Genomic DNA, 14260 nt, shown 5'->3' with positions numbered 1-14260 from the left:
TGGAAATGTCCCAATGATACTGACTATTGTGCCCAACTCCAAGTAAATCACCTTACTATGATTCCTTTTCACAGACTGATATGGAACCCATAGGTATCATTTCCAAAATAGTTTACAGAAACTGTTGGTTTTGTGTGTCTTCTAAAACAGTGGCCATTATATGAGTGCCATACTATATTGATATGGTAAGATACGGTGTACCTTGGAAATCACTGTAGTGCTATATTTGCATTGATATTGTCATTAAAAAATAAATTTTATATAATGAACTTTACACAACAAACAGGATCTGTGCATGTTTTCATGCCTTGTGTGGTTTCACAGTGGAGATGGTGGGGAGGTGGACATTATGTTCCCACTGCACTTGTGCAGCAAGTGTTGCAACACCCTGCGTGTCCATGTGAAGGCGCTACTTTCACTCTCCGCCGCTGCTGGTGTGGCTCCGTACATAACACCACAGTCACCGCTTCAATATAGCACACACACAAACCATTGTAATCCATCAGACCTTTATACCTTCACAGTTTGAATTTTAAATCATTTATTCACTAGGATTAGTTATTATTCTGGCTTTAAATTATGTTGAATGGTTATTTACAACTTGTGTTTACTGTAGCTCTAAATCTGCAACCAATGCTAAAAATAAAACTTTTTTTGTTTTTGTTTAAAATATAATATAAAAATCGGAACATGTAAAATATAATATAAATAAGATAGATCATCAAACACAACAATGGGGACTGCGATTTATCACTGGGAACCTCAGACACCTTTAGTCTTATATCTGGGGGATATTGTGTTGGTTTATCTTTGGGGGACGTGACGATAAGGGCCTGAGAGCCAATGAAAGGACGCCCATCAGCCAGCCCTTGATTTGCTGCAATGGTTGTCTTTCGTGCGTTAGGCCTACGAGGAGGGGAGATGCGGTGCAAACGATTGGCCAAGGCGGGAGGAGGAGGCGGGAGTAGCTCTTTCCGGGGATGGAGAGGGTGGGGGGGTTGAGAGAGGCGGAGGGAGTGCTTTACCGCAGTATCACTAGATTTTTGCACCACTCATCAAAACCCTGCGGCATACAGACAAGAGCTAGGGGGGAGGGCAGAGATTAGGGCTACGCTCGAGTGCAGGAACGCTATTTCTGAATATTACCACCCATCTTACTCTTACCACATTCTCTAAAGAAGTGTGTGTACTCTCATATCCATTCATTTGTGCGTCTGAGCGCTTCAGTATATTAGGTTTAATTATCTCTTTTAATCCCATAGCCGCGGTGCTACAGTAGCTCTCTCTCTCTCTCTCTCTCTCTCTCTCTCTCTCTCTCTCTCTCTCTCTCTCTCTCTCGCTCTCGCTCTCGCGCGCTCTCGCTCTCTCGTCTGTCTGGCCAATTGTTTCAACCCGGCGTTTATTGCATCAGGGCGCGTTTATTAGAGTTTAGGGGTCCAAACTTGTATGACAAAATGTCAAAAGATGGAGAAAAAAACGGGTGGAAGGAATCTATATGGAACTCGAGGACGAGGGAGTTTCTGGGCAGGACGGCTAGCAGCTGGGGTAAGTACTGTCCAGCTACAGCAATGCAGCAAACACGGCCCCTCCACGGCTCTGTAACAGGTCTCTGTCGCAGTCTTTTCAGCCTTTCCCCAAAGCTTCAGGAAAGGACTCCAGAAACGAAAGTGTGTCACTGTATTGTATTTCCAGTGTTCAGGTAATGAGTACAGCTGTCGCTGTCCACTATAGTCTGGTGCTGAAATCGGAATGCGGCATGAAGCCGGTGAAGAAAACAAAATCCTTCTGCCTAGTTTCTTTCTTTCTTTATTCATTTATGGCACTGCTTTCTCTGCGCAATGCACCCATCATAGGGGTGGAGGCACATGGTCTTATTTTACATTTGAATTAGCCAGATTACTGCAGCACTGCTGAGACAGGTTCCACTCTGTTGCAAAGTGCATATCACCAACTCGTCTCTTTGAAAGCAACGAGAGAGCTTTAGCTAGCTTCGACATGAATTCTGCGGCAGATGAGAGTTGTTTTTTTTGCCTGGGAGATGGGTTTCTTGAGTTAAGTATAAATAGGTTTGTAGGCCTGTAGCTTTATCTAGTGAGTAGTCAACATGATGTCATTCATTTTCAGGCTTTTGCCCCCTGCGATTTTAAGGGAGATCCAATCCCAGCCTCCATGTAACACAGGAGAATTGTCACATGCTGTCCTCCTTTCAGCTTGCAACTATATCAAAGATTCATGAAATGATAGGGCGCATATGGCTCTGTTCTAATGACATTGGAGCACTTTAATCTGGGTAAAGCCGGAGGCCAAAAGCTATTTGTATCACCTCCAACCCAGCCCCTCCCAGTGAGTGTACATCAGTGAGGGATTTATCTTAATTTATCCTAATCTAATGACTTCATTGGCTGATGGGGGAGGTATCAATTCAGAGGGTAGGAAAGTAGCCTAAACCACTTTCAAGAATTTAGATTATTTCTTGATCTTTACAATGGAGACATGATCTCAGTGGCACTGAAGTTTTGTGTTGATAATGTTTCATGAATGGACATTTTACTATTAGCGCAAAATTGGGAATCATTGAAAGTAGCTTCCTTTGCCGCAATCCTAGTGCAGTGTACGAGTTAATCCAGCTCAGTGCGTCCCATGTGCTTTAAGGTCTGGTGGCCTTTTTAAGCTGTGCTCTCTAAGGCTTGTTAATTAGGCTATTTCTGTAGTCAGCCACTACATACAGGTCTGCTAAACTTGGCATTTCACCGGAGCACTTTCTCATTCTCCGTATGATGCATACATTGTACGTAACCTACCCCGAGGTCCACTTGTTTGACTGCGTGGCAGTCCATCCATCCATCGTCTTTACCCACTTGTGTCAATATGCTCGCAGAAAAAAGTGAGGAAACACCCACGTCAGGTTGCCAGTCTCTTCAAAAAGCAAATTTGTTGTTCACATTTATAATTATGCAGTATACTGTACGTGCAGAGCCTTAGATCAAAGGCTTCTTTGAGGATGAAACACAGAACACTTGCTTGTGTGTTCTGCTTTGTGTAAAGAGCTGTAATGATATGGAAATAGCCTTTATAAAACAGAACAGTCCTGCAATTTTGATGGTACAGTGCCACCAGCCGACACCAGGCAAACATGTTCAAACAACTACCTCTATTTAAAATAGAACTAATTAAGTGTTCTGCGTCTCACACTTCCAAAAACAACAAAAGGCTCATTTTGCAATACAGGAGAAGAGCCTGAAAGGACCCGATGGGTAACAAAACCACGATGGTGGTCTCAGTATAAGATTGTAGACCATATACAAGTATATAATGACAATGAATAGGTGGTTTAACAATAAAAGGACTGCAGTGCATAGCTATTTATTCTTTCTCCAGAACACTTCATTTTCAGTTCAGAGATCCGTTTGATCACTAATTTACAAAGCAAATGAACGGCGTGTCTTCCTAATTCATTGTGAAAGAAAAGAGACACCTCCTGCTATTATTATTGAAGAAAGAACGGGATGCTGAACCCCCACCCCGGCCTTTTGTATATTGCTTTCAACTGCCGCCTGCAAACAAAACCAGGGTGAAAGAGAGATGCTTCACTGTCCGTCATCAGCATGGACTGAGTGGGCCGACCGTGAACCTAACACCCTCTCTGCCAGGGGGAAAGCCACCTGGCCCGCACGCTTGAGCCAATATGCACGTGTTCACATCCAGTCTCCCCTGGGTGGTGTCATATTTGCGGTTTGCACCACATCCCTTCTGGGTGACAGAGAAAAACACTTTAACATTTAGTTTTGTCACATCTTGTCTCTGATGCCTCTCTCGCTGTAGTGCTTGGTCCGGGGCCTGGAGGGCTGACTCTTTATATATTTAATGACTCAGCTTGGGTCTTTTCCACGCAACAGACATCTCGCTCAGCCATTCGATAAGTTCACCTCGGATTCCAATGACTCCAGCTGCAATTGGATGAGAAAAAACACACACGCAAGCTCTAAATCATCAAGATACCACTCTGTAATCCCCCCCCCCCCCTAGTGGAGCAGCTTCCCCTTGACATTTTGTTATGGATTCCTGTGTGGGGGAGGCAGCTGCAGCGCTCGCCGACAGAGTGAGTGAGCTCCATGCTGCGGCCACAACACGGGCCTCAGGTGTTGATGCTCAAAATGAGGGATGTGTCATAGACAAGGCTATTTATGTTGTATACAAGAATGTATGAGGTGGGAGAAAACAGCTGCTTCAAAAGTATTTGATCATTTAAGGAGGAAACATCACATCCAAGAGACGGTTCATCTAACCTCTGTGCATTAAACAAAATACCGCTGTGACAGAGTGGTACAATGTTACACGTGATTTAATTTTCCATTTAAATGTGCTGAAACAAGTCAGTTAATTGATCATGAGATCATTGAGCTCCTCGAATGTCATGCAAATGTATTATATGTTGGCTTCAGACTGTTAATTGGGCATAACAAGCAATCAGGAGACGTCACCTTGAGCACTATGAAATTGTGATGTCACCATTTTTTGGCAGCCATTAATCAAAAAGAAAAAAGGACAAATTCACTGAAAAATAAAAACATCCATCAGTTGCAGCACATGTAACAGTATCACTATGGTCTTCTTACACTGTTAATGAAATAGGTCCAGTCTATGATGGCGCGTAATCTCCTGACCCTGTGGCCCGGTCTCCAGGGGGTCCTGTCATCTGTCATCTGTCATCGTTCCTCCCCCTCTGTGGGCAGGGAAACGCTATGCGTCTCAGTGACCGGCCTTGGTTTAATCGGATGCAAGATTGTGAGGAAAGCAACCATGAACATACTGTTTTGACCAAATTGACTTCATTTTAGACCACGTTGTGCAGTTATATTTCAATCATGTGAAGGACGGTCGTTCATGTGTGAGGGAGAAAGAGAGAGGCAGATGGTTTCAGAGTTTAAAGAGGATTAACCGGCCTCCTGTGAACATTATTGGTCCGAAAGTGACCACACAGCAACACTGCAGCAACCTTTAATTAAAATGAACTGATTCCATTATCTACTCGGATTTAAGATTATTCCTGCTTAAAAATGTGCATTACGGTAATCATGAAATGGGCTGCACCCAAAGTTGCAGATGTAGCTAATGTAGCCTTCATGCATAAATCAAAAAGCTTTCATTATAATGCACCACCGCCAGCACAAACAAGTGTAGAGTGCGGCAGAAGTCTGGATACGAAGAGAACATTTGTGAGAATGTCAATGAATAATAAAACAGAGAATGCTCTATCTGTGCATAGCTCATGCACAGGCAACATTGTGTTAGTTTAGACAAGCTTCACTTTTCTACAAAATCCCTTTATTTGATCACATTTGATCATAAGGGAAAGGTGTGTTGCTTGCAGTGCTTCTTTGGTGTTTGTGTGTGGTAATTACAAAATGCTTGTTTGTATGATGCTTCGGGTAATTGTATTCTCAATAAATGATAGTTTCAGTGCATTGCCATTTTGTTCTTAGCCAATGTATATGCCAATGGAATTGAACTGAATTGATTTGATTTTGCAGATACCAATCTGTTCAGAAATGAGTGAGTGCGTCACAATTTAAAATGATATTAAGTGTAAAGAAACATTGACATGAACATGAAATCATACAATTACCGAAAAATATGAGGATAAGCAGCCATGACATCTTGAATTTAGCAGGCAAGCTATAGCCAAATAGACTTAGTTAGATATTCATTTAGAATAGGAACACAGGATTTGTGAGACACATTTATTTCTAATATCACCATGATATAATAATAATAATAATAATACATTTGATTTATATAGCGCTTTTCATGACACTCAAAGACACTTTACATTAAAATCATATCTGTACAGTGTTAATTTAAATAATACATATTTGCATGATGTATTCCATTTGTATGATTTAGCTTTTCTATTTACGCCAACTTATTTCCTCCTGAATAAGATAGAAGTTTCAATGTACAGAAGGAATAATTCATCTTTGATCATTTCTCACTGATATTGCTCACAGCTGATACAACCCTCTTCTCTCTCTGTCTGCAGGTCTTATTCTTCTCTTCTATGTAGTTTTCTACATCTTCCTTGCCGGCTTGTTTGCACTCACCATGTATGTCATGCTGCAGACTTTGGACGAAGACGAACCGACCTATCAAGACAGGCTCTCCACACCAGGTGCAGTAGCTAATAATACAAATTGTGCGGACACAGGTCACAGCCCGTGGCGCGGTGTCGTGAAACCCCTGCTGTCTCTCTCTTGTCATTCACAGGCATGGTGATTAGACCCAAACCAGATGAGTTCTATGAGATTATCTATAATGTCGATAAAACTGAGACCTGGGACATGTACGCTCCGGCCCTGGACACGTTCCTGACATGTAAGTCTGGCTCTCGGCCTCTCGTACAGTGATTCAGAAAGCTTACTGCTGTGGATTAGAATTAGAACAATCTAGAATCATTTTTTGACCTAATAAGAGATAGAGGTAGGAAATTGTCTTGCACCAAGGTTTCGGTTGAGCCATAAGCCCTTACAGACAAAATAAATATACCCCCCCCCCCCTGCAGCCTACAACAACTCCTTCCAGGCTGAGAACAATACCGAATGCACCCCAGACCAGTACTTCCTGCAGGCGGACAGCGGCGATGTGAAGAACAACCCGAAGCGCTCCTGTCAGTTCAACCGCACCATTCTGGAGGAATGCTCTGGAATCAATGATCGTCAATATGGATACCAGGAGGGCAAGCCATGCATCATCATCAAGCTGAATCGGGTATGAAAGGGATGGAAGCGGGATGGTGTTGCTAGGAGACATGGAGCGACTGAGACAATGAAACTGCTTGGGAATAAGGAAAAGAGTATCCCAGTAAAAATGAGAAAGTCAGAATGAAGATAACAGTCCTTGGTTATTGCATTTATCGTTAATTTCTGGCATATTTTATAGCGATTTTAAACATGATTTTCCATTCCTCTGTGTTTGAAATGAGTGAAATGGGAATCGTGCTGGAGACGTGTTGTCTCTATGTCTCGCCAGGTGATTGGGATGCTGCCAGGAATCAATGGACAGGCTCCGTTTGTCACCTGTGGTCCAAAGGTAATCCCCTTTTTGTCTTTCACAATGAAAAGTGTAACGTAACAATTTGGATTTCAACCCATTCATAGCTTTTGTGCCTCACTCTCATCTGCCACCTATCACTCGTCTCCATTTCCTGTGACGTCTGTGCTTGTATCGTTTCAACTATCATATCTGTGTTGCATGCCACGTTGTCACTTACACCACCTGCGTATGCTCCTCTTCTCTTTTCTTTTTTTCCCCCATTGCGTTTCATTAATTTGCTCACTCTCAGACATACAACGTTGGCCAAGATCAATGGGTAAGAACAGGATGGAACCTGTGTTTTTAGACTTTAGATTGCGTTAAAACATGCATAGTAGCAATGTAGATTTTAGATATATATGTATATTAAGACCGTGTTTTGCATTAAATAGACTGCTGAAGTAGATAGTGGGCATGTTGGGAAATTAGATTGAGAGGAAGGAGATTTGTGGGGCTCACATTTTCCTCGTGTACATATATATGTAGTGGCTGTAACTCATGAAGCTGTTTCATCCCCTTAGAGAGAAGACTCTGACAAAATTGGAGAGATGGTGTACTACCCTCCAAATGGCACTTTCAACCTTATGTACTACCCTTACTATGGCAAGAAAGCTCAGGTAAGATTTTGTCTGAAATCAAAATATTACTTAAATTAGCAGATATTGCTGCTAATAACCGAGCAGCTATTGCGTATCTCTAGAGAGTCTATTAAAGACTTACCAGACAAAATGCATCACTTCCTGTGTTGACGATGTCCCGGGGACCTGTTTTCGCAGGTGAACTACTCTCAGCCTTTAGTTGCCGTCAAGTTCCTTAACCTTACTGCCAATGAAGATGTCAACATCGAGTGCAGGATCAACGCCAACAACATTCCCGCTGGAAGTGAGAGAGACAAGTTTGCCGGAAGAGTGTCTTTCAAGCTGAGGATCAACACTATCTAGGTTGACCTTTTCCCTCTCCTGAAAACTACTTTCTTCATTCTCTGCAACATTGCACATACACAGAAACAAATCTCAGTATTCACACCCTTTGTAGGATTTGTTTACAACACCACCCCCCCCCCCCCCCACACACACACACACACTTTGGGGGAAACTGTTTGTCCAGTTGTGTGATGAAATGGGGCGAGAATAAAAGGGTGGTAATTCTGTCATTATTTCTGCCTGTGAGCTTTGGGACAAATTCTTTTCTGTAAATTAGTTTCAGGGTGACGTCTATTTATACTGCATGAAAAACTAGGGGATGTAAAGGATGTGAAAATGTGTTTTCAAAGTTTGCAAGGATCAGCAACATTAACACGTTATCGCTGCTCCCCTCCTGCTGCCTCCTTATAGAGTAGCCCTCTATAACTATACACAACTTACAATACAAAATGTGTATATCTACAGTATTTATACGGTATCACAACCTTATATCAGTATGTCTATTTTGTTGCACTCAAAAGAATAATCCGACAGACTCGCATATATCTTGATGGATGGATGCAGAGATGAAGGCATTTTGCATGTGTGTTTTGTCTTTCGTGTGCTATGAGGGCCAGGAGGCCCCTTACGTCCCACCTCTCTGCTAAGTGTGAAATAAGGTTATGTTAAACCACTGACCACCAGGAGGGGCCACACTGTCATCTACTGAACCTTACACACGGCAAGTGTGTACTTTTGAGAACAATACTGTAAGATAGGCATCTCCAAAAAAAAAAGGGAGTTACAGTCGAGGTAAAAAACCTATAAGATCGTGTATGTTTGTGCATATTTGAGCGTGTGTGTGTGTGTGCGTGTGCGTGCGTGTGTGCGTGGGTGTGTGTGCTCCATTCACAGGTCCCATTTCATACTGTAGGTCGGGAAGTTGCATGCAATGTGCAATATCCATTAAGTGGCATACATTATGAATGTCTGAGTCCATTTCTCGCAAGAGACAACACATTTAATGATAATTATTTCCAGATCATCTGATATTCATGCTGGTTGTTTCACCTGAGAGCAGCTTATGAAACAGATGTGGTTGTTCAGATTTGGGTTCTAATTTCATATCAACACCACTGATAAATTATGAAAGGAGACATTAGTCATGCTTCAGACATCTTACAACATCACCTTGGTTTGAGAGAAAAACTAAAACTACCAATCAGCTAGTTGCTAAACAGAACAGTAATGCTACGCAGGCTTTCAACGAACCACCTGAATATCAAATGAAAACAGCAAAACAGATCCTCCTGCTGCACGATGACATTACACTCCCCACTGTGTGTATCATTTCATTCCTAAAGCTGAAGCAAAAGCAAATTTCTTGTGTCTCAACTGTTAATTAATTGAAACACAAATATTTACAGTGTATATATATTTTTTCGTGCATTGCATCTATTTCATATGTATCAGAAATAGATGCCATTGTCAAATTTTGTATTGATTAACACTGGAAGTGTGCTTTGAATTAATTAATGTGCAGTTTTGAAGGATGTAGAAAGTAGAGCGCCCTCTTTCACTCGTACCCGTTATCACCCTCGACAATATTCATCCAGGATATCAAAAGGTAGAGTTTACATATTCTATTAATGGTTACTAGAGTCTTGAATATGTGAGTTGGTAGTTTTGTTTTATTCCTGTAGTCCTGTAGGAAATTAACAAAACTTAACAAAAATTTACTTCCTTGAATCATTTTTCATCTTCATCTTTGGTTTTCTTGTGGTATTCTTCACCGTTGTATGAATCAGTCTGACGGCAAAACCATCATGATGACTAGACAACCGACCGAAAACATAGATTGGGCCTGAGTTTAGTGCTGTTTACATTAACGTGCATTTATGGTCCAGTACAAGAAACACCTCTAAATGTTGGCTGGAGAAATCTGTGGAGTCTTTTTAAACCACCATTACTTTGGCACAGCTTGGAAAATTGTACCAATGCGACTGGTCCTGCCATGTCATCGCAGCAAATGTGGAACACAAGCATCTGTTCACTCACATTAAGGTCTGGCTCGACTCCACCACTCAATTTCTCTCAGAGCGATGTGTTTCTCTCGCAAATATCTCACAGTGGTCAAAAAAGGACCTCTTTATCTGATCCGGACTTGACAAGGAAAGACAATTGGATCTGATGTGATTATCTGATCTGCATATCTGCAGGGTTATTCACAATGAAGGACGTGCTCCAACAGTCATCAGAGGCTATTTTTTTGTGCTTTTTGTGACCATCCACTTTGCCAGCGTGCATTATCATGATGGAATATAAAAAGTGTTTTATTTATAAAAGAGTATTTTTATTGTTATTTTGTTGTAAAGTGGAGAGAATGTATAAAGTTGGATTGTACCATGTTGTGGGAGCTACCGGATATGTTTTCTGCATTCCATTCAACAAATGGCTAAATGTTAGCAGCCTGGTTGGAAATTGTTTTTCTTTTTCTTTTATGTAGAAACGTTTTGTCATGGTTTGAGTCATGTCTCCTTTTTGAAAGTGAGCTCACTAAAGCTTGCAATGAAAGTTCTCTGAAGTCAATGTTTCAGCATTAAGACACCGTCATTAAAAGTAAATTGATAGTGAATACATCAGAAAGAGCTTTCAGAGAACTTTCAAGCGCAAAACTTTGATGAGCTCTTTAGAATAAAGCTATAGGTCCAATGCAAATGTCAGAGAGAGTTAACGTTTCATGTTTCAAATAAGGCAGAACTTCAACAAACCTCATTTCCCCCACCTAACCCCTCGTCTTATATCGTTGTATTGCCTGAGACTGCGGTGTAAGGATATAGTTCAAAAAATAAATCCATTACATTTTGTTGAGATACTGTCGCCCCAAAAGGATGATGATTATATTCTGCATCTTTCTTTTTTTTTTGCTCTTACTGTATGTATATTTTTGCTCATGTCTACTGCAAACCAAGATAGAGAAATAAATAAATAAATATCATGGGAAATCAGGCTCACACTTATTTTTCTGCCTCTCAGTCATCTTTGGTGTCATCATAGGATGAGAGAAGGGATTTATCTTTCCTGGACAAATCCTTGATGAATTGAAGTAAATGGAGGCCAGGTCTAAGAACAGCAAAACTGCATAAAAAAATCCGTTTCCCAAGCTTTTTGCCCAAATCTTTCTATTTAAAACAGTTCCTCCTCTCCTGTCTCACGCACAGACTCACATAGCGCATGCGCAAGTATGAGATGTGACGGAGGTGTTTTAATTCGTACAATTTTGGCGAAAATGAATGTTCGGGAAGTAAAGTCAGAGAGCATACGACTGGATAAACGATCAACTTTGAATATACTGCACGTGTAAGAGTTTGTAAATTTATATATATATATATAATATTATATATATAATATTTTAATATCGTTTTGCTGTTGTTAAACCAGGCCTCCATAACCTCCAATCCATCTGGGATAAAGCTAGCCCTATTTTTAGGCCTCTGCTCGAATAATTTTGAGCAGTTATGAATGTCATATCTGTCCATCATAAAAATATATGAATCATAATTTGTGTCTGTGTGACTGTAGAATGGGCTGTCCTTGCTCGATTTACACAAGAAACACATTTTTCGATGTGGGCTAGTCCAACGGGAGCTATGCGGGGGTGTTTGGCAATCTCCTTGTCTGTTTACTGACTAAAAATCGGAAAATGCTGGACGAACCCCCCGCCCTACATGGATTGGTCCACCTCACAGAATCTCCTGCCATCTTTTCATTCATTCGGCCAGCGGAGTGATCTCAGTCACAGCCATGCAGGACAGCATTGAGGAAGTGCAGAAAGATCGGCATGTCGTGAATCCGTTTTTCGTCCATAAAATCATCAAAACGTAAGTTTTTTTACCCAATTTTTTTGTCGTGACCTGTGGCTGTTGTTGGCATATATATCCATAACTTTTGAACGGTTTGAAAGAGAGTAATTTCTAAAACTCTACGCGAAGCGGCGTCGAACCACGGCCCTCTGGATGTGCTCCTCCGCCAAAATCGCTCCGTGCTTTCTCATCAGACCAAAACAAAGAGTATAGTACTGCAGGTTTTTGCCCAGAAAAATGTGGTTTTGTGGTAAAACTTGTAATATTCTTCTAGATATGATCTTAGGTCATGTATAATTGTGTTTTGCAGTGTCTAAAATGGCTCCCATGGTTGTTTCGCCCAGAATCTCTGTTACACAGGTATTTATTTATTTATTTTTATTCGTTTCGCAAAAGTGAATTATACACAGAGTACACATGTGTACTCTGTCTAGGGTCCCCTTTAAAGGGTGGACCCTTTAAAGGGGACCCTAGACATCAAAAGGTTTTAATGTCACTCCGTATTCGTGTTCTCCATTCAAGTGAGAAACAACTAAATTCAACACTCGGTGAGTAATCAATATACAGATGATGATTTTGTTGGTGTATTCTTGCCATTACATAATTTAATTTTAAAACATTAAAAAAATGAACTAACATTATCAACTGTTTGTGTCTGTCTTTTTATGTATCTGTCTGTATGGACCCCGAGTCTGAAATAAAGTCTATCTATCTATCTGACTGCATGTGAAGAAGTAACAATGAAAGGTGTCCATGTATTGTGTAGCAGAGATATCTATTGAAATTAGTCTTGTAATGCCACTCGGAGAGGTGATAGTGAGTCACCAGCTTCCAGTCTGGGCTTGTCAATCACCTTGAAGGTAGAGGGTCCATGTGCGCTTTGATAGTTTGTTATGTTAAACTACCAAAGCGCACATGGGTCATGCAACCCCCATTTAGTGGCATGTAAACACAATATTGGCCACACCTGATGGTTTTTAGAATTTTTAATCTTTCTTGCCCTTAATAGTTCGTAGTTGTTTGTTGTTTTTGTTTCTACCGAATGTAATTGATTGTATGGACCCAATAGTAGAGGTGAAATGCTTCCCCCTATTTGTTTGGAGCATGTGGCCAGATCTTACACATTGTACCTTTTTAAAGTGGAATGGCCATAATGTCAATGTTGGACCTTTTTTTTCTCCATCGCTTCATCGTAGTCAAATAGAGTTCCGCTGTTTAGGGACAGAAAAAGAAGCCAGCCAGTGTCAAAAGAAGCGTGTTATCACATTCATCATAATCCTCACAGTCTACAGCGCCAGTGTGCACCGTATACGATGCACACATACTGCAAAAAGGAGTTGAGGTAATGTTCATATCTGTGAACTAGTGACAGTCTCTGCACTTTATTTTCACAAGAGTATCAAGAGGAAGTGAATACGCAGTGGAAATACCAGCAACATGCATCCTCCTGCACAGTGCAGGTTAAAGGTTTCTGGATTCTATAACAAATGGTTGTTCACAATCATGAATAATGATCGACCAGAGCTCAGAAATGTGTGAATTCTGTTTTAGTTGGTATTACTTTTTCCTTTGGGGAATGCTTTATATTAGTCTGCCGCCAACGGCTTGACAAGATTACAGGCGAAGTGTACTTCCGCTCTGTGACCTATAACCAGCTCCTGCCTCCTGTTCACACCGAGGCTTCGGGCTCCATCCTTATCTCTCCTTCCTTCACTGTCTCCTCCTCAGAAAGAGAGAGCACAGTCCAGGAAAAGGGAGAGACTCATGGATTACGTGGCATTAGAGGTATTTGTGGCTTTAAAATAGTTTGATCAAGAGTAGCGCCGATGATTGATGCTTACACACATGCTGTTCTCTCTGTTACACACACATTCTATATATACAAATCCTGAATAATCGGACACATATTCTTCGGATCAGGACTTTTTCTAATATTTAAGCCATGACATCTCATGTTTTCTTACACACAAAGAGATAAAATGAGGGGAACAGCATTTGTATTGGGGTTTAAAAAGCACATTTCCACAAAATGTATCACACAGAGCAGGTTTTATCCACCATGATGATAAGTGAAGATTATTCTGTAGCAGAGAGAACCTCTGCTGGGTGGTGAATAGCATTACACATACTCAGTCAAAAAATAGGCATCTGGATTCTTTCTTTTTTTTTTGTTATTTAATAATTATTAACATGACAGAAAAATGTATTCTCCACACTCGCACCACAGATGCTATGAAGTGCCATTTAGTCCTTTGTTCAGCACATGTTGATTGTTTGTGTAATACCTCTTTATTTGGGATAGATTGGTCCCAGATTTAAAGGCTACAAGGCATCTAGACCAAGCCAGTTTTGGAGGTAGTATACTGAATCACCAAGCATTAGCTACAATTAAAACAGCACATTTTC

The 14260-nt window shown here is 41.0% G+C and overlaps 1 protein-coding gene across 2 annotated transcripts; it reads left to right on the top strand.

The window, feature by feature from the left end:
• The first annotated feature begins 1089 nt into the window (after positions 1–1089).
• Positions 1090–10957, top strand: atp1b2b (ATPase Na+/K+ transporting subunit beta 2b). Of its 2 annotated transcripts, XM_079283786.1 has the most exons (8): positions 1090–1545; positions 6041–6169; positions 6265–6372; positions 6560–6765; positions 7027–7086; positions 7340–7366; positions 7611–7706; positions 7866–10957. In XM_079283786.1, the coding sequence occupies exons 1-8, from the start codon at positions 1455–1457 to the stop codon at positions 8028–8030; spliced, it is 882 nt and encodes a 293-aa protein (XP_079139912.1). In that variant the 5' UTR covers positions 1090–1454; the 3' UTR covers positions 8031–10957. The 2 variants fall into 2 exon arrangements, with proteins under 2 accessions (XP_079139912.1, XP_079139913.1); XM_079283787.1 differs by lacking the exon at positions 7340–7366.
• The last annotated feature ends 3303 nt before the right edge of the window (positions 10958–14260 follow it).

The sequence above is a fragment of the Melanostigma gelatinosum genome (genome assembly GCF_949748355.1).
Source record: "Melanostigma gelatinosum genome assembly, chromosome: 14".
NCBI lineage: Eukaryota > Metazoa > Chordata > Actinopteri > Perciformes > Zoarcidae > Melanostigma > Melanostigma gelatinosum.
Note: the sequence above shows the minus strand (reverse complement) of the source record. Positions and strands in the feature narration are given on the sequence as shown.

Excerpts from the sequence above, each read along its gene's own strand:
- atp1b2b (XM_079283786.1), top strand. The coding sequence starts at position 1,455 with ATGTCAAAAGATGGAGAAAAAAACGGGTGGAAGGAATCTATATGGAAC. Across the intron at positions 1,546-6,040 it reads CAGGACGGCTAGCAGCTGGG|GTCTTATTCTTCTCTTCTAT; the intron begins GTAAGTACTGTC and ends CTCTGTCTGCAG. Across the intron at positions 6,170-6,264 it reads AGACAGGCTCTCCACACCAG|GCATGGTGATTAGACCCAAA; the intron begins GTGCAGTAGCTA and ends TGTCATTCACAG.